The sequence below is a fragment of the Balaenoptera physalus genome (assembly GCF_965194825.1).
Source record: "Balaenoptera physalus genome assembly, chromosome: 19".
Lineage (NCBI taxonomy): Eukaryota > Metazoa > Chordata > Mammalia > Artiodactyla > Balaenopteridae > Balaenoptera > Balaenoptera physalus.
Window position 1 is genome coordinate 16,345,642 of NC_138900.1, and position 20,502 is coordinate 16,366,143.

The 20,502-nt window shown below is 49.2% G+C and overlaps 2 protein-coding genes across 6 annotated transcripts in view; one reads left to right on the plus strand and one right to left on the minus strand.

Moving 5' to 3' along the window:
- WDR62 (WD repeat domain 62) overlaps positions 1-8,322 on the minus strand; it is a 49,965-nt gene extending 41,643 nt beyond the window's left edge. For all 4 annotated transcript variants that reach the window (XM_082436830.1, XM_082436831.1, XM_082436829.1 and 1 more), the window contains exons 1-3: positions 8,008-8,322; positions 5,130-5,221; positions 3,695-3,757 (exon numbers count right to left, since the gene is read on the minus strand). In XM_082436830.1, the coding sequence (XP_082292956.1) occupies positions 3,695-3,757; positions 5,130-5,221; positions 8,008-8,184 (332 nt within the window). In that variant the 5' untranslated portion in view covers positions 8,185-8,322. The remainder of the gene's footprint in view (positions 1-3,694; positions 3,758-5,129; positions 5,222-8,007) is intronic.
- A 432-nt stretch (positions 8,323-8,754) lies between these two features.
- On the plus strand, positions 8,755-19,490 carry THAP8 (THAP domain containing 8). 2 transcript variants are annotated; one of them, XM_082436841.1, is made up of 4 exons: positions 8,755-8,968; positions 16,600-16,792; positions 16,955-17,347; positions 18,905-19,490. In XM_082436841.1, exons 1-4 carry the CDS (start codon positions 8,886-8,888, stop codon positions 19,043-19,045), a joined length of 810 nt encoding a protein of 269 aa, XP_082292967.1. In that variant the 5' UTR covers positions 8,755-8,885; the 3' UTR covers positions 19,046-19,490. The 2 variants fall into 2 exon arrangements, with proteins under 2 accessions (XP_082292967.1, XP_082292968.1); XM_082436842.1 differs by having other exon boundaries at positions 18,981-19,490.
- Positions 19,491-20,502: the final 1,012 nt, after the last annotated feature.

The following is a 20,502-nucleotide window of genomic DNA, read 5'->3' on the forward strand; positions in this document are numbered from 1 at the left end:
AGGTGTCCTGGAAAACCCGTAAACAACCAACACGTTTCTCTTCGACACTCCCAGCTAGCCTGCAAGAGCCCTGAACGACCAGTCTAGTTTGCATGTTTTGTGGCAGCAAGTTTCACTGTTCCCAGACTGTGTTGTTTTTTCTCTCCTCTCTCTCTTTTAATCCTGTTTTTACCTCTGTTCCTTAGCAGTCTAGCAATTGTCCACCTCGAATGAGTAAACTGCTGTGCAGATGACTAAGTCGAGGGCTCTAAGTGAGTCACTGAAAATGTCATAGAACATTTATCATCATCAACTCAACCCTCTGCAGCTTCCACTGCTCCTTAAGGTAACAGCCAAGGTGTGCTGCCTATCCAATATCCACTCGCCTCTCTTTCCTCACGAAGGGAAGCCCAGTTTTCATGGGGATGGCAACGGCCCCAGCTGGAGTGCATCTCCTCACCTCTCCTGCAGCCAAACAGGCACAGCTACATGACGCAGTCTGGCCAATGAGAGGTAAGCTGAAGTGTTGTGTGGGACTTCCAGAAAAGCTTCTCAAAGGGAACTCTTGGCCCTGCTCCCCACTTACTCCCACATGACAACCAGAATTTCACCTTGGGCCATGAGGTGATCTTAAGCCTCCCAATAAGCATGGTGAACAGAAAGACAGAAGGAGTGGGGTCCCTGATGCTGGCAGAGACACCAGACCCCTAAGTGCCTACTTCCTGGTTTTGTATGTGCAGGAAGAGCACGTCCTTGCGTTTTAAGCCATGCCTGTTGCGGGTGGGGAAGAGGGCAGGTCTGTCGTCTGCAGCTGCCCTAGCCTGGCCCTCTGCCAAATGGGCACCGCTACACTGATTCCTCATGCACACTCTGTGCAGTCAAGACCCTTCCTAGCCAGTTTTGAGATGAGGAGACCTCAACACAAGGAAGTCGTACCAAGGTTACCTAACCAGACAGGGCATATGAGAATTCCCCAGGGACCTTTTGAAAACTATCACAGCCATGCTATAACTAGTGAGTAAAAGTTTGGTAAGGAACAGGGTAGTATCTGCATAATTTCAGAGAAGCTCCCCTCAAGATACTCACTAATCACAAAGGGGAAAAGGGAGGCTTCCCAGTGGAGAAGCCTGGCAGACGCCACATTAACCAAGGGCTCAAGGTAATCACCACCAGTCACAGGAGAGAACGACATCACGCAGCTCCTGACAGAATGCGCTGAGCAGAACGCAGCATTCCTTCGGAGGTGTTCCTGCAGAACCTAACTCTATGAGGAAACAGCACACAAACGCAAACGCTGGGACATTCTACAAAACACCTGGCCTGCAATCCTCAAAGGTATCAAGGTCATGAAAGTCAAGAAAAGATGGAGGAAACCTCTTTAGATTGAAGGAGACTGAAGAGACAACTGAAGGCAATGCATGATTCTGGACAATCCTTTTTGCTGTAAAGGACATTCTTGGGACAAATGGTGAAGGCTGAATGAGGAGCAGATGGTAGTGATGTACCAATTTTAATTTCCTGATTTTGCTCAATCATTTGTGGTTCTGAAAGGTCATACTTTTTTTTTTTTTTTGCAGTAAATTCACACTTAAGTATTTAGAGGTACAGAGGTATCAGGTATGCAACTTACTTTCAGATGGTTCAGAAAAAAATTACTATGTATATAGACAGAGAATGAGAGAATGATACTTTTTTTTTTTTGGGCCGCAGAGTGCAGCTTGCGAGATCTTAGTTCCCCAACCAGGGATCGAAGCTGGGCCCTCGGCAGTGAAAGGACGGAGTCCTAACCACTGGACTGCCAGGGAATTCCCATAGAGAATGATAAAGCAAATGTGGTAAAATGTTGGCATTTGGGAAATATGGGTGAAAGGTGTACAGGTGCTCTTTGTACTATTCTTGTAGGTCTGAAATTATTTCAATATAAAAAGTTTAAAAATTGGCAGTGCTTAGGTCTTACTCCAGACTAACTGATTCAGCCTTCTCTGGGGGTGAAGCCTGGGATCAGGTGACTCTGAAATGCAGCCACAATGAAAACCTCCACTCTGGCCACACTGCCTCCTAAGACAGACCCATCTGTGACTGAGAGTGGACACTTCTATGCTATCTGCTTCGGATCAAGGTTACCTACTCTACCGCCTACAGGACTCAGGGAGGCAACAGGGAGGATGAAAAGAATTGGGCAAGGGGCATTCTGACAAATGCCACCAAGCTCCAGCCCATCCCTGCCATAGGAGAATGTGGGCCCCACAGATCTGAATCTCTCACATTTCTAGAACGAGAGGGCATCTGGATTTTTGTGTAGAAAACTTTAAATGTTGTCAAGTAAGTCCGATATTTAAAACATACTGTCAGACAAGTCTGTGGGCCTCTAGTTTGTGATTATTGACAAGAAGTATTTCACCTGAGATCACATAGTGAATAAACACTTAAGTCTGGACTGGAACCCATCTCTGCCCTCACCACCAGTGACAGAACCCACAGTCAGAGTCAAGGGTCCAAGAAGCCCCTTCTGAGAGGGAATCTGTATCTACCAAACCGTATCTTAGGGACCTTGCCTTAGGGATCGTAAGGGAAGAAGAAAACCCACAACTTATCCATCCACCTGGAGAGCCAGGCCAAAGGAGCTAAGCTTGAGCTATTTGTGCAGTATTTGTGGAATAAAAAGTTGCAGTGAGGTGCCTCCCAAAGGTCACAACCCGGTTGGGACCAAAGTCCCAGGATGACACAGTGTTCAATCAGCCCCAAGGCAGACCCCGGGCATCATCTTGGGCCTGCTCAAAGCCAAGGGCCTTCCTCAATAAACTGGCAGCTGGAGGGATCTTCCTAAAACCCAAATCACACTCATTCATTCAGGAAACGATAAGTGTTATTAACGTGCTAGACACTGACCCAAGGTATAGGGACACAGAAATTAACTAAGAGAAAGTCCCTGCCCTCAGAGAGCTCACACTGTTAAAAGAGACAGTAAATATCATCGCTGAGGAAATTAGACAGCATATCAAAAAGGAGTGCATTTTGTGGAAAAAAGTAAAGCAAGGAAGGGAGATAGAGTGTACTGGAGGGCTGGGGTGCGTGAAGTATATCCTTAGCCTGCAAATGCCCTCTAGTGGCTTTTCTTTGCAATCAGCGTGAGAGCCAACCCCTCCCCAAGGCCCCTGTGATGTGGCTTCTGCTGGTTCCAGCCTCATCTCCCCCTCACCCACGGAACCCTGACTGCTCCTCAAACATCCTGAGATCCTTAACCACTGCAGGGCCTTTGCTCTTGCTGTCCCCTCTGCCTGGAATGCTCTCCCCACACCTTCACATGGGTCACCCCCTCACTTTCTTCAGCTCTCAGCCTCAGGGAGGCTCTGATACGACTCTGACGAGAGTCCTTTGCCTGCGAACCTGCCGTAACACATCCCCGTCATTTCCTCCATAGCAACAGTCATGGTCTCATGGCCGGCTAGGAATTGCCAACTAGTTTAGTCTGTCCCTCCCCCCACCACCCAAGCTGCCAGCTCTACGAGAGCAGATTCTCGTCTCTTTTGTTAACTTCCATGTCCCCAACACCTGGAACAGTACCTAGCACTGAGCAGACCCTTGGTGAATGTCACTGAACCACCAGGTGAATGAATGAGTCACCCACCCACAAGCACTTCCAGGCAGTGTGAGGAAGGAGGGATGTGCCAGGACCCTGGTCCCACCCCTACCCCATGCCCAGGTCCCAGCTTACCTGGCTGTATTAAAAATGTGCTGCTGCTTGTTCTCCTTGGGGTTCAAAATCACCACCACACAGCTGGGGAGAAAGAGGAAAATGTGCCCAAACTAAGGGGAGTATTGGGGTCCAGGGATGATTCTATTCCCAACACAAGAGCCCACAGATAAACAAGGCTCTTTCTGAACAGATGCTTCTCTCTTCAGTCTCTTCCTCCCCCATTATCTATGCTGAGAATTCTGGACACTTAACATTATTATTATTGTTATTATTTTAAACATTTATTTATTTATTTATTTATGGCTGCGTTGGGTCTTCATTGCTGCACGCAGGCTTTCTCTAGTTGCAGCGAGCGGGGGCTACTCTTCATTGCAGTGCGCGGACTTCTCATTGCGATGGCTTCTCTTGCTGCGGAGCATGGGCTCTAGGCACACGGGCTTCAGTAGTTGTGGCACGCAGGCTCATTAGTTGTGGCTCGTGGGCTCTAGAGCACAGGCTCAGTAGTTGTGGCACATGGGCCTAGTTGCTCCGCGGCATGTGGGATCTTCCCAGACCAGGGATCGAACCCGTGTCCCCTGCATTTGCAGGCGGATTCTTAACCGCTGCGCCACCAGGGAAGTCCCAACATTATTATTAATATCAGTATAATCTTAAATAGAAGCCAACACTTCCTCTGTGGTAACTGTTAGGCTCTGGGCTAATAAAGACATACTGTGCACAATCTCTTTAAATCCTCACAACCGCCAGATGAGGTCAGGAATCTTTGTCGCTTTTCATAGATGATGAAACTAAAGCGCTTTACAGAGAGGGAAGTCCTTTACCCAGGACTCCCCAGCAGGTCAGGGACAGAGTGGGGAAGTGAATCCACACCTGTCAGATTCAAGAGCCCAACCCTGTCCTCCATTCTGGCTGCTTCCCAGAGACTCAGTAGCAGATACTGTTCATCAGGAATTACTATGGCCCTGCTCTGTCCTGCCCTGTGGGGGTGAGGGGTCCCTTCGGTGCCTAGAAGAGTGCCAGGCTAGACCAGTATTTGTGGCATAAACAGCTGCAAATGTCCTTCAGTCCTCTCAACTAACTACCCAAGAGGAGGGTATCACTAGTTCTGTTTTACAGAAGCAGAGGCTTGGAGAAGGGCACACACAGTGGAGCTGGGACACAAATCCAGATTGCCTGATACCAACCATGGCTTGGATCTTAACCACCTACCTTTCCCAGAATCACTGCCACCTCCTGCCTGCAGTCACAATAAGGCTTTCTTAGCACTCACGCATGCCAGGTACTGTTCTACACACAGAAGGGCCCATGGAATCCTTCCCACAGCCCTCAGAGGTAGGCAGCATTATCTGCATTCTACAGACGGAAAAGGCGAGGCCCAGAGAGATTCACTGAAGACTTCAGGCTCTGAACTCAGGATCAGTGATCAGAGGCCAAGGCCCACCGACTCACTCACCCTGCCAGGTAGGCCACGTGGCCTGTGCTGGGGTCACAGGTTAGGCCATTGCTGTTCTGGGCTGTGATGCCAAGCACCTTCTCAAGTGATACCTGCAGGGAAAAGGCCCAAATTAGAAGCAGCTGCCCCAGCAGGCCCCACATGGCACAGTCACCTCAGCCACCCATTCAATCCCTGTCACTCCAACACATTCACTGAGCGTCTAGCGTCATCTACCAGCAGCTAAAGCTTGTCCTCCTCAAATGCTGCTTTGATAAATACAGTGCTAGGTGAAGGGCACAGAATGGTGAGGAAGATAGACAAAAAAAATCCCTGTCCTCCTGGAGCTCACATTCTGGGGGTGATGGGATGGTGGACATAGAAAATGAACAGAACAAATATGTAAAATAGATGTCAGGTGACGATGGGAGCATTAGAGAAAAATTAAGCAAGGAAGGAGATTGAGAGTACGGAGGAAGGGGAGAAGGCCTCACTGAGAAGGTGAATAAGACTCTTAAGTATTCTATATGGATGAAAGACTTGACAGCCCACAACACCGCGAAGAAGGTGCTATTATCACCACTATTTTACAGATGCGGACAGAGGCCCAAGGTCCCACCCCTGTGGAGTGGCAAGGTTGGGATACAAACCCAGGTAGCCTCTGGCTTCAAAGCCAGCACTTTGTGCAGCACTTTGCTTACAGCAGTGAACAAAAGTGGACACTGTCCGTTCCCTCAATAAATTCACAGTCTAGAGGTTCAACGAGTAAAGAAACAAGTGAACTTGAACAATCGCATTTAAAATCTTAAAATTCTCTAAGCAAGATAAGTCAAATGAGCCAGTCCCCATCATGGCTGATTAAACAATTCAGAGTATGAACTAACAAACTGTGGTATTTTCATATTCTGAAGAGACTAGTTTCTAATTATTATAAAGTAAAACATTCTCAAGCAAGGTGGTGGGCCTCAGAAATGAAAGGCAAATAGAAGATAGTAATAACTAATATTTATTGAGCATCTAACCAGGAGACAGGCACTGTTTAAATACCTATAACTGTATTAACTTATTTAATGCTCACAATAACCCTGTGATGTGGTCACTATCATCATCATCATCTCCATCTTACAGATGAGGAAACAGAGGCCCATGAGGGTAATCCATCTGGAAGGAGCAGTGCCAGGACTAACCCAGGCAACCAGGCAATGGCAGTCACGTTTTCTTAATCTGTTAATCAGCATTACTGGGCATTAGCATAGCTGGTAATTTTTAGACTAGGTCTTTTGCAAGGTGGATGGACCCTACACCACCAAACAAGAAAAATAAATGACACCAATCACCCAAAATGTTGAATACACAATCACAGCAGTAACTAACACCAAGAGAGTACTTACAATGTGCCAGCTGTTGTTCTAAGCACTTAAGATATGTGAGCTTACTTAATCCTCACCAGTACCCTATAAGGGAACACTTATATTATTATCCTCATTTTACAGATGAGGAAACTGAGGCACAGAAAAGATCAGGAAAGGAAGAACAGAACTAAGGTTAAAGCCCAGGCAGTCTGGGTTCAGAGGCGGTGCCCTTAACCACGTTGTTATACTGCGTCTCTGAAATTACTATTGCTATTCCTCTCCTTTATACACTTTAGAGCCCACAAGGCACTTTCAGGAACATATAAGATAAGGGCTATGAAGTACAGGGTTCTGGGTGAGAGACTTAGGTGGGTGTCTGCTTTAGGCTGGGGTTCAAGAAGGCCTTTCACGGTAGGGATATTCAGGCTGAGACTCGAGGGATAGGAAACAGCCAGGTAGACTGCAGCAAAAAGCCCAGAGAGAGGACTCACCACACACAAAGGCTAAGAGGCGGAAAAGAGATTGGAGCCTCAGGAAAACAGAAAGCAGGCCACTGTGACTGAACCTTCATGAGAGGGAGGCCAAGGGAAGTATGGCGAGAGAAGTGGGCAGGGGCCACTTGCCTAGGCATCTTGCACCCAGGAGTGGGTGATATAATCAGAGTGTAGAAGAAAGCCACGGAGGAGGAACAAGATCCACAGCAGCTACCACGTACTGACCCTCTACCTGGACTTTGTGCCAAGTTGGTCATATTCACAATCTTGTCGCATCTCCCTGCAACACCATGGTTATTGTTATCTCCATTTTATAAAAACAGACTTTGCAGCCCGGGGAGTTGGAAAACAACTTTTTAAATTGCTGCTGTGCTACTGGAATTTCTTCTACCTACTCTAAAATCTTTGTTTCTGTGTCTCAGGATTTAAGGAACTGTTCTATACGCCGTCTCCCTACCTCCGGCAGAGCTGCTGAGATTTTACAAATATTACTCACATACTGTCCATAATTTAGGGTGGCAATATGGACTAAGAATCCCACCTTGGTAAAGGAGAAGGAAAGAGAAGGCAGGGGATGAAGGAAGGCAGGCTAGAGCTGAGGAAGAGTTGGAACAAGTAGGACACGGAACTGAACCCTGGTAGGGACCCTAAAGACCAAGAGGTGGGTGAGGTCAACAAAAGGGGAAGAGCCCAGAGATACGTCTAAAGGTAACTAAAGGGATAAACAGAACTAGGAGGTGATTAGCAAAACTAAAATGCGCTCCAAGGTACAGGGCCAGGGAGGAACCCCGGCAACGCTCCAAGGGCTAAGGGTGGGGCCAGAGTTTGAGAAGTGGGAGTAGGAACGACGGACACTACCCGAGAGAGGAGGAGACAGGGCAGTGGGATGAGCCTTGGCTAAGGGGGCGGGGTTTAGAGGACTAGTCGGGTCAGAGAGCAGCTAGAGGGTGTACCAACCGGGGGCTGAGAGGCGGGGCCAAAGATCTAAGGGCGGGACCAAGGGAGACCCAGGGGAACCTGGAACTGAGATGGGCAAGGTAAGCAGCTCCTCACCCGGTTCTGCACCGTGTCCTCTGGCGCCGCCGAGAGTCTCGTCCGCCGCCGGAGGCAGAGCGGTGGAACGGGGGGCGGGGAGGACTGGGCCCTCCGTGCCGGAACTCCCGCCATGATGGATGGCAACTTCTCAACTGTATCGTTCCGCGCGTAGCCTCCGGGCCCCAAGGCCGCCATCGTCGCTCCGGAGCCCGGCGACCGTTACCCTCCTCAACCGCCACCGAACAGCGAACGGCCGCGGGAAAGCCGGCGCCACCGCCCATTGGACGCGGCCGGCTGCCGGTCTGGCCAATCTCAGGGTTGCCAGGCGGCGCTTTTGACCAATGAGAGCTAAGAGGCGGAGCGGAGTGTCTGGCAGGGTGGAGTCACGGCTCCTCAGCTTGATGCTTGATCGAGCGTTGTAGAGTTTGTTTTTGATCCCGTCTGTGTTTTCATCATTCACTAAATATCAGGTTTTAACTTTTACGAGGCTAATGCCAAAGCCTCCTCGCCTCGCTTTTAGCTGCCCCCCACCCCCACCCATGGGCGAATATGCGCGCAGTGGCAGTCGCCCGGATGTAAGCGTAGGGTGGAGCCGAAAAAAGACTGAAGAGTTGGCGCAGACTCAGAAACGCCTTGACGCCATCTCTCCCCCATCATGTGAGGGAGGCTAAGAGCCGGCTTTGCGCAGACATTCTCGCTTTTCTCCATTTGCCACGTGATGAGGGCGTAGCTGTGGTAACGCGGCCCGGCGCGCAGTACGCGGGCACGTGACGAGGCCCTAGGGGCCCTTACGTCAGGCACGCTGCAAGAGCGCGGGCTGGGCGGGGTTCGGCGGCACCCGGTGAGGACCAGAGTGCGTCTGCAGGCCGGGCAAAACCCAGTTGGGTTGGACAGCCATGCCCAAGTACTGCCGGGCTCCGAACTGCTCCAACAATGCGGGCCAACTGGGCGCGGACAACCGCCCGGTGAGCTTCTACAAGTGAGCGCAAGCGAGGGGCGGGGCTTGCAGGGAGGCGGGGCCCTGTGGGGGCGGGCCCGAGGATAAATGCAGCAGTGCGGGGAACCTAGTCCAGCTTGGGGGTGTCTGGAAGCAGGGTTAGCAGGCTGAAGAGACCGTATTCCCAGTGTTTCACTAACAGTAAACACCGCACATGTAAAGGTGCAGATGTGTGAAACAGCAGGGGTAGACGATTAACTGCAGGTAGTGAACGGGGCGAGCGGAGGAATGGGAGGGCTGTGTAGACAGAAGTGAGGTTGGTCCAGGCTCAGAAAGAGCCTACAATTTCCCACTCGCCATCCCCATGGATTTGAGGCATCTCAAACTCAAAACATCCGAAACCAAGCTCCTGATTTTGTCTCTCCTAAAACCTCCCATAGCCTTTCTTATCCTAGTTAATAGCTTTCCATCCTTACCGTCTTTCAGGCTAGAAACCCTTAGAGTCATCTTTACTTCTTCTCTTTTCTCACACTTGAGAAAGTAAAAATTAGCTTGAACTGTAAAACAAAAAAAACCCCAATAACAACAAAAGACCTGCTTTCTTATTTATTTGGCTGGAATGACAGACACGGGAAAAGCTAGCTGAAGAGTTAATAGGAAAAAAATTTTCTATATTTTTCTCAGGGATGTGCTGCAGATGTAAAGTGACAAAACTCCCTTTCTTTTGAGTGACTGCTGCTTTCTTACTTGGAAGCTTTGTTCTCTAAAATCGTAGGCCATCACAAACTGCTGTTTGAAATTACATCAGTAAGAATGAAACATCTTACTTAAGGTTTGGAGAAGTTGAGTCACTTTGACACAGAGAAGCAACCTTGATTTACAATCCAGGTGCAGAGCTTCAGGTAAGGGGTTTCTGGACACAGTATTCCACATCTATCCAAACTTTATTGCTTCCAAGGAGACAGACCCTGGGCCCACTTTGTAATCCAGGTCTGATATTGATCCCATTACACACATTTCTGCTTTGCTTTGAGCCTATCCAAACACTGTTTCACTTACCTTTCACCTAAATTTCACCCATTCACCAAACCCAAATAATAATTATTTTCCTCTGTTTGATGAAACTCCCCACAGTATCTCTGGTGTACAGTCCCCTTATTACCGTGGTAAATAAACCTGACTTCCCTAGACTACAGGTTTGTCCCTGGTGGCCTTAGTCTAAGTGGGCCAGGACACATTCCGCATCCAGTCCATTAGCAAATCCTGCTGGCTCTCCCTTTAAAGTCTATCAAGAATTTACCACTTCTTACCCCCTTCCTTGCCCGCACCCTGGTGTTGGCCACTGTCACCTCCCAACTGCATGACTGCACTATTTTAGTAGCCTCTCCATTTGTCAACCTGCTCCCACAGTCTGATCAGGGCTCAGATCCCCTCCCCAGCTCCCACCTGACTCTGTAAAGACAAGAAGATGAGGCTGGAGCAGGCAGAGAACAGGCCTACAAAGCCCTACAGGAGCTGGATCCCCACTCTCTGTCTGACCTCATCTCCTCCCTCCTGCCCCTTACTTACTCTACTCCAGTGTCACTGGCTTATTCCATGTTCCTCTAGCATGCCAGGCACATTGTTGCCCCAGGGCCTTCCCCTGTTCTGAACAGCCTGTGCTGTTCCCTCTGCTTGGAAAGATCTTCCCTTTATGACCACCACTCTGTAAAGTGATAACCGTCTCCCAGTACATACATATTCTCCCTATTCGCCTCCTGCTTTATTTTTCCCTTTAACATTTACCACTTTCTGGCATACCACATATTTGATATATTCATTTATTGGCTCCTCCACTAGAATGTCAGCTCCATGAAGGCAGAGATTTTTTTCTGTCTCATTCCCTGTTGTGTCCCCACCATCTAGAACAGTGCCTGGCACATAGTGGGTGCTCAGTAAATATTTGTTGGATGAATTCGATGAATGCATTTCAGATGGGCTCCTCAGGAAACTCAGAATGCCATGTCCCAGCTATCCCTTGAGGGACCCTGGTTCAGCGTAGGAGGAGGGCAGAGGAGTCTTTGAACCTAAATCAGTATGTCCAGACTTGCTTTTTAAAATATATCACTCTGACATCGTTTATTAAGTCAGCAACTCCAAGTGTCTCCTGTAGTAAGTAAGCTCCTGCTGGACACAAAGGACCCTGACAGATCTTGTTCCTGCCCTGACGGAGCTCATGGATAGGTGCGGGGTCAATCATTGAAGAACTGAGGACACAACTTGATCCTTTCTTTTCTTCAGCACCACTGCCCCCAATCTAGTCCATTAATCCATCCTTTGACTCTACCCTCCAAAACCGTCCCATCCTGCAGCAATCACAACAAAAGCCCTAACTCCTTGGCAATACAGTTATAAATGCAAAGGGAAGAATCCTCACTAAACTATCAGGAAATAAGGAAAGAAAGAAAACCCACCACATTCCTAGTCTGACCACTTCTGATCACCTCTGCTGTCACAGCGTAGCCCAGGCTGCCATTATTTCTTTCTTTCTTTTTTTAATATTTCTTTCTTTCTTTCTTTCTTTTGGCTGTGCTGGGTCTTAGTTGCGGCATGTGGGATCTTTAGTTGTGGCACGTGGACTTCTTAGTTGCAGCATGTGGACTTCCTAATTGTGGCATGCGAACTCTTAGTTGTGGCATGCATGTGGGATCTAGTTCCCTGACCAGGGATCGAACCTGGGCCCCCTGTATTGGGAGTGCAGAGTCTTACCTGTTGGACCACCAGGGAAGTCCCCATCATTTCTTAATGAGATGCTGTGATAGGTGCTTGCTGGTCTCCCTACTTCTACGCTTGCTTCCCTTACAGCGATAACAATAATAACTTGTTTAAAGAGCACTTACTGTATACCAGGTACTGTTCTAAGTGCTTCACACATAATAATAAGGAGAACAGTGAGAACTGTGCATAGCAGCCAGGCGACCGTATAAAAATCAGTTCATGTCTGTGTTGTTAAAATCCCCCCAATGGCTGCCAGGCTGTTCCTCACACAGGCTGACCCATTCCCATCTCAAGGCTCATCCCTGAGTCACTCTTGAAGAAGCCATTTAGCTAAGAGTTTGGTGAGGAGCAGTCTCCAAAAGAGATTCAAGAGAGGGCATGGATGCTAGGAAGGAACAAGGTGAGACACTGAGGGAAGTGGCTGCTAGGAAGTAACTCGAAATTCCTGCCTGTGTGCCAAAGGAAACATTCATTAGTTGTGATTTAGGCCCTTTCAGGAACAAATGACAGTCATTTCTCATGGCAGGGGGAGGTGTGTAACAGGAATTGCATCTGTCTGGCAATAACAAAGTCCTGAAATAATAGTGGATTTACCAAATTATGGGGTCTATAGGAATCAGCGTGGTTAGGTTATGCTACAGTGACAAACTCACAGAATCTCAGTGGCTTACCACAACAAAGGTTTATTCCTCACTCACACTAATGTCCTTTGCAGGCCCTTTGTGGCCCTTCTCTACTGTATCTTAACTGGGGATTCAGGCTGAAGGAGCCTCCCCTACCTGGAATATTGGTGGTCTTGTGGGAGGGGGAAAAGAGAAAGTGGGGAGAATCACCCAATGGCTCCTGGTAAATTGTATATTTAGAAGTGACCCATATCACTTTTACTTCTTTGGCCACAGCAAGTCTATGGCAAGCGTCAGGTCGGTAGAGTGGAAATGTGTATCTTCGTGTGGGGAAGGGCAGCAAATGTTTTGAACAATAATACAGTCTACCGCAAGGTTTATTTTTCTCTCACATGAAACAAGTACAGAGGTTGGCAGACGAGCACTGGTGTGGCAGTTCCACAATCATCTGGGATGAGGGTCCCATCTTTCATATCCATCCAGTGGCTGCCAAGTACCTCAGCCATCATGCCCAACCATTTCTGGAGGGAGAAAAGAGAAGGGACGAAGAGCAAAAGAGACACAACTCTAAACTAAGCTGGTCTGCTTTACAAAGCCTTCTCAGAAATCCCACCCAATGGTAGGTTCTTCATCATTGGTCACCCCCCCCCCAACTGCAAAGGAGCCTGGGAAGTGTAGTCTTTTGCTGGGCAGTTAACCACCCTGAAGACATTTTGAGTTATGTTAGTAAGGAAGAAAAGAAGAACTCCTAGCAGTGCTGTAGATAGAATGGCCAACAAGACTAAAATATTCTATAAAGAAAGGAGGACACTGGCTGTGCACTTAAGGTAGAATCTTAGAGAGGGACATTTCCTATCATAAATGTTGCCATCTAGAGGAACAAAAGAGAATAAAAATGAGACCAAATTAGGAAGAGGTTTTCTATGATATTACTTTCCTCCTTTGCCCCTTGAGCTGCTTCTGATTCCATTTGAGAACCCGCTCACATTTAAGGTACCATCCTAGATGTCTCACCCAACATGAAAGTATTGGCCAGAACTTAGTTACATGGCCCACCTACTGCAAAGGAACCTGGGAGACAGTCGTCTAACAGGGCACATTATGGCCTGAAAAAAGTTGGAGTTGGTTAATAAGGAAGAAGAAGAGAGTGGACGTGGAGTAATCAGTTGGCAGTCTCTGCCCAGGAGTAGGTGGGAAGTGCTGGTACAAGGGATTTCATTTTCGTGTCCAGGCAGAAGGAGGCTGGTGAGAACATTTGGATCTCAGATTGAGGCTGAAGGAACTGCAGCAGCCAGAGTTTCTGGCTCTGTGCCCTTGGGTTCTGCTCTTTGGATGCCACGCTCTCCTCTGAGTCAGCCCTTCTGTCCTCATTCACCAGCTATCCCCCACTTCCCTCTCTGTCTGCCTTTTGCCTGAGAAGCCTTCCTTTGCTCCCCACCAACAACCTCTGTCCATCCCATCCACCTCCTCCCCACTGGTGGCCTCTTTACTTTCTTAAGTGTCTTTCCCAGTGTTTCTTTATGCAAATGCAAGCAAGTCTGAACATATGTTCTTGTTTCCCCCTTTATTACTTGGTTAGTTTCCTATGACTGCTGTTACAAACTGCTGGTGGCTTAAAACAATAGGAATTATTCTCTCACAATCCAGATCGATTTTACTGGGCCCAAAATCAAGGTGTCAGCAGGGCTGCATTCCCCAGGAGGCTCTAGGAGAAAATCTGTTCCTTGCATCTTCCAGTTTCTGGTGTCCGCAGGCATTCCTTGGCTTTTGGCCACATCACTCCAATCTCTGCCTCTGTCGTCACATTGCGTCTCCTCTTTTATCTGTGGTAGTATGTTCTCCTGCTTCTCTCTTATAAGAATACTTGCAACTGCATTTAGGGCCAACCCGGATGATGTAGGATAATTTTCCCCATCTCAAGATCCTTAACTTAATCACATCTTTTGTCATGAAATGCAATATTCACAGGCTCCAGGGATTAGGACATGGATGTCCTTTGGGGGACCGTTATTCAGGCTGCCACAATGACTAAAAGCTGATATACTCTATTTGGAACCTTGCTTTTTTCACATAATATATGCCTGACAATAGCATATCATTTCATACAGTGCCTTCAGCCTATTTTAGAGCTGTGTGGTATTCTTTTGTGTGCGTATGTCGGAGTTTATTTGTCCTGTCTCCTATGGATGGGATTGTCCCCCACTCTCTAATACTCCTTACTCTTCCTTTTTAACAAAGAGAGAGCAGGCCTTATAGCCCTCAGCAAGTAAAGATATCAGGTGTTTTTATGGTTAACTCCTATTTATGGAATTGATACTGGTTTTCCATTTTCAATTGTGGTTTAAGTTTCTCTTTTAGGTATCTTCGTTTAATAAGTTGGTCAGTTTTAAGAAAAATATTAAGTAAATAATGTCACAGATATGGAAGACATTGTGAAGGTGGGATGTGGATGAATGACTGTATTAGTTATCTAATGCTCCATAACAAACTATCCCAACATTTAGCAGCTTAAAATAAACCTTTAATGTCTCACAGTTTCTGGCAGCTCCCATAGAACAAACTGGCTGGAACTTAATCATGTGGCCACCTCTAGCTGCAAATGAAGCTGGGAAATGAGGTCTTTATTGTGGACAGTCTTGAGCCCAGGTCTAAATAGAAAGTGTATTGCTATAAAAGAGGGCAAAAAGAGACGTTGGGGACAGTGGCACCAGTTAACGGGTGGCACTACTTCTAATGGGCACAGAAGTAGTTGGGCGCCTGTAGAGGGTGCCTTATCAGATAACCCCTATCCACTCCCACTGGGAAAGCTTTTATTTAATTCATTAAAAAAAAAAACTTTAAAATTAAAAAAAATTTTAATTGTGGTAAAATACACATAACATAAAATCTCCCCTTAACCATTTTTAAATTCAGTAGTGTTAAGCATGTTCACATTGTTGAGCAACCAATCTCCAGAACTTTTCCTTTCTTTTTTTAAAAAATTTATTTATTTATTTTTGGCTGTATTGGGTCTTCGTTGCCGTGTGCGGGATTTCTCTAGCTGCGGTGAGTGGGGGCTACTCTTCCTTGCGGTGTGCGGCCCTCTCATTGCAGTGGCTTCTCTTGTTGCAGAGCACGGGCTCTAGGCACGTGGGCTTCAGTAGTTGTAGCACGCAGGCTCAGTAGGTGTGGCTCGTGGGCTCTAGAGTGCAGGCTCAGTAGTTGTGGCCCACGGGCTTAGTTGCTCCGCGGCATGTGGGATCTTCCCAGACCAGGGCTCGAACCTGTGTCCTCTGCATTGGCAGGCAGATTCTTAACCACTGCGCCACCAGGGAAGCCCAATCTTGTGGTTTTGATTGGCATTTTCCTAATGATAAATGATGTTGAGCATCTTTTCATATGCTGGTTGGCCATTTGTGTCTTCTTTGGAGAAATGTCTATTCAAGTCCTTTGCCCATTTTTTAATCGGGTTATTTGTTGTTGTTGTTAAGTTGTTTAAAAACTTTTTAACATGTTTTCAAGCATACACAAAAAATAGAGTTGTTTAAATGAATCCTCATGTATCTATCACTCAGTTATACCAGTTGTCAACATTTTGCTAATGTTTTTCATCCACCTTCCTCCCATGTACATCTTTAATGCAGTATTTTAAAGTAAATTCCAGACATTAGGTCTTTTATCTATAAATACTTCAGAATATTTTTCCAACAGATGACTATTTTAGAAGGTTAAACCGATATAATTATCACACCTAGCAAAATTAACTTCTTACAATTATCTAATACCCAATTCATGTTCAGTTTCCCCCAGTTGTATTAAAATGTCTTTTTACAGAATGGTTGGTTGCAGAGAAAGTCCACATCTGCCTTTGGACTGATGTTTCTTAAATCTCTTTTAATCTATAATCCCACCCCTACCCCATGAATATGGGATCTCCCACATTCTAGATTTGTCCGATTTTGTAAACTGCCTCCTGAGATTCATATGGAGGAACAGACTTGGGGGGAAGGGAGAGTGACAGTGGGCAAAGAGACCAGGGAGGAGACTGTTGCAAAAACCCAGCCAGGGGAGGCTGGAGGCTGGAGGCTGGATAGGAGGGTCAATGGAGGTGGGAGAGGTGGGCTGATGCTGGGTGTTTAAAAGGTGGAGCCTGAAGAACTGGATGTGAGTAGGAGGTTGAGAGCCTGGTTGGGAGGCAGGGCCAGATTCTGGCCCAGGGGAGGCAGAGGTTTGGAGCTCAGGGACCTCTGGGTGTGCGTATCCTCAGGGAGGGGTGGGGTTGGACCTGATCTCGCTGACCCCGCCCCCCGGCAGGTTCCCCCTGAAGGATGGCCCCCGGCTGCAGGCCTGGCTGAGGCACATGGGGCGCGAGCACTGGGTGCCTAGTTGCCACCAGCACCTGTGCAGCGAGCACTTCGCCCCCTCTTGCTTCCAGTGGCGCTGGGGCGTGCGCTACCTGCGGCCGGATGCTGTGCCCTCCATCTTCTCCCGAGCGCCGCCCGCCAAGGTGAGCTCAGGAGAGTCCCATGGCTGGAGTCTGATCCCCCGCCCTCCCCTCTGAGGGAGGTCCCTCCTGCAGGCTGACTCTCAGCCCTCCACTCCTGAGGAATTTTCCTTTGGAGTGCGGCCCTGATGTCCTCCATCCCCCATCCCTTGCCTTGTCTTCCAGAGGCAGACGAATTCCCGAAGCACCGAGAAACCAGTCGTGCCTCCGCCTCCGCAGGAGGCCACGTCCCTGTCCCCTGGCCCAGCCGTCCCGGCCCCTGGCCCCGTACAGCTTGTGGTGCTGGGGCCAGCATCCGGGGGTCCCGAAGCCCCAGCCACCGTGTTCCTGACTCCCCTGCCGCTTCCGCCGGTTCCCACGGGGCCGCGCCCTGGAGTGTCGGCCCAGCACCCCCGGCCCGGGCTGGGCGCGGCGCTGGGAGCGCTGCAGCGGCGGGTGCGGAGGCTCCAGCGGCGCCACGAGCGGCACCAGGCGCGGCTGCGGGCTCTGGAACAGCTGGCGAAGCAGCTGCGCGCGGAGAGCCTGCTGGCGCCGGCGCACCGGGGCCGGCTGCGCGCGGTGAGTGCCCTGCCCGGCCCACACAGTTGGTGTGCTTTTGGCTAAACTAGAGTCCAGAGTTGAAAGTCAGAACATTTCACCCGTGTTTCCAAATTTCTGGCTTGAAAAAAAATCAGTCTGGCAATGCCAAGCAACTATCGGTGGGAGCTGAGTAGTGGCTGCTCCATTTAATAATATTATAATATTTAAGCAGCCCTTACTCTCTTCTAGACACAGAGTTAATAACTTACTGAAAACTCACTATGACCTTGATATTGAAACTGCTCTTGTCCCCATTTTCCATATGAAAAAACTGAAGCACAGAGTGGTCCAGTAACTTGCCCAAAGCCAGGCAGTCAGTAAGTTGCAGAGCCAGGATTCAAACCCAGGTGTCTGGCCCCAGAGGAGGCCTGTGCTCTGTGGGAGAGCTCCCTGCCTGGCCCCTATAGAGCTTGAGTTTGCAACTCTATACTAGAGTCTCCCAGGCCCTATCTAAGGCCCTTTTGCCCCTATGTTTTACTGCTGAGTATTTTCTGGCGTGGGGAGTGGAGGGGATCATGTCTTTTTTTTTTCGGCCACGCCACGCGGCTTGTGAGGTCTTAGTTCCACGAGCAGGGATCGAATCCGTGCCCCCTGCAGTGGAAGCACAGAGTCCTAACCACTGCACCACCAAGGAATTCCCGAGGGGATCATGTCTTTAAAAATCAAAATTTGACCAGGCCTTTTTCCTGCTTAAAACCCCAGGGTCAAGCTTGAGGTCCCAGGACCCTTGTTCCTGCCTGGACAAGGGAGGTGGGAGGGGGTTTCAGAAAGCCCCTGAGGTACCTCTGTAGCTAAGGTGTCTCAACCTGACAGCCAGTGGGTTGGGCCTGGCCCACAGATATTATTCTTTTGGCCTCAGTAATGCTGTAAAATATTTTCTGGTCTTTCCTGAAGGCTCAGCAGATCTAACAGCACTGGGTTCACATCCCCAGATAGTAGCAGTCAGCTAGAGCTGCAGTGGCTGTCCCCGGAGGCTTTATGTTTGAGACTGTGGCCTGAACCATGCTGGAGCACAAGAGGGACATACGGGGGGTTGGGGGGGGCAAGGACATAACTCAGACTCAGGCCTGGGGCTCTTCATGGAGCCTGCCAGGGCCTTTGGGCTGACAGTGTCTCTCTCTGCCTCCCCTGCCCCCATTCCATCCCTGCCTCTCAATCTCTTCCTCTTTCTCCCACATCCATCTTTGTCTTTCTGCCCCCTATGTCTCTGTCATCCCATCTATCTCCCCACTTCCCGTGTCTCTCTTCATCTGCATCTTTATCCCCCATATCCATGTCCCTGTCTCCCTGCCCCTACATTTCTCCCACCCCCCATATCTGTCTCTCCATGTCTCTCTTCCCCCACATCTCTCTCCTCACATCTCTCTCTGCCCGTATCTCTCTCTGTCTCCTGACACCCCCCTCCCACCTCCACCTCCCTGTTCCTCACCATTTCTCCCACTGCCCCCACTTTTTCCTTCCCTCCTTCCCTCCCCTCACTCCCCTCATTCCCCTGTGTCCTCCATCTCTACTACTTCTTTGCCTGGGACGGCCCAGCTCCCTGGACCTGAGGAATCCCAAGCCTTCACCATCATCTGTGGAGGGCCTGACATAGCTGTGGTCCTTGCCCAAGGTCCTGCACCTCCTACCCTGGACGCCAAGCCTGAGCTCCTGGACACTCAGACTCCCAGTGCATAAGGACCAGGACAGATGATAGAAGACAGAGGAAGAGAGACGCATCAAACGTGGGCTTGGCCCAGCCCCATGACCCATGCCTGGGGCATAGCAGTGGCTCCCTCAAGGGCCTGGCTCCCACCACCTCCTCCTAGGGACCCCTTGAACCTTAGGGCTGACCTGGGCCCAAGACCCCTGTCAGCAGTGATTACCCTGGGAACCAGGTCCCGACCCCACCTTCAATCTTTGCGGTCAGTAAAACACCCTCAGAGCAGAGCAAGGGTTTGTTTGGAGAGAGTTGTACCTGCTTCTGAAGAGCCCCTCATACCCTTTGCCAAGCCCGGTGCCAAACTGGGGATACAGCAGTGAACACAGCTGACAAAAGTCCTGTCCTCGTGGTGCTCACTTTCTGCTTGAGCAGAAGATGAACTAGTAAACTAATAAACAGTATAATTTCAGGTTGTGATAAGTGTCAAAAAGACTGAATGAAAATGTAATGGGCTGGGTGGGAGGGAGGACTCTCTAAGGAGACAATGTTTGAGCAGACACCTGATGATGAGAAGGAGCTGGCCTGGAAGGCACGTGGACTGGATGTTCCAGGGAGAAGAACAGCCCCTGCACATGCCCTACCATCTAAGGTATAAGCCGAAGGAAGACAGTGTTGCTATGGCGAACACTGAAGCAGGGAAGGGAGTGAGTGTTTGTGTGTGAGGAGGGTGGGGGTGGGATGCAATGTTAGAGCAGAAAAGGTCTCATTGGAAAGGTACTAATAAGCGAAAGCCTAAAGGAGAGGAGTAAGGGAACCAGGTATCTGGGGAAAGAGCATTCCAGGCAGAAGGAAAGCCAGTGCAGAGGTCCTGGGGTGAGGAGGAACAAGGAGGCCAGGATGGTTAGAGTGGAGTGACCGAGGGGGAGAGTGAGAGGAGGTGAGATTGGAGAGATGACAGGGAAGTTCACACAGGGACTTGTGGGTTGTGGTTGAGACATTGGCTGTTACCTGCAATGAGGTGCAGCAAGCAGATGCCTTTAGGAGGGTCCTGATGTGATAGTTGTTAATAGGTCCCTCTGGCATATTGGGGTGTTGGGGGGAGCTGCCATAGTCCAGGTGGGAGAGGATGAAGGATGGACCAGGATGAGGGCCTGGGACTGGGGTCAGGGATGAAATTCTGGAAATATCTTGAATGGAGCTACTGGGCCTGCACATTAGAAGGATGAGAGGTGGAAGGCAAAGTCAGCCAGCCTGTTCAGGCTGGGATGATTGTGGACAGTGCAGGCCACAGCCAGTCAGGTGTGACAGCCCAGCCAGGATGATAGAGCCAGGAAGGCCTCATCCCTGGGCTGGCTCCTGGAGGCCTTTCTGGGGGAGGAGTCCATTGGCGGCAGATCTATCCCCTAGACACTGCCAAAGCCATGTAGCACGGTGATTAAAAGCCCAGACTCTATAGCCCGGCCACTGGGATTCAAGTCTTAGCTCCATTACC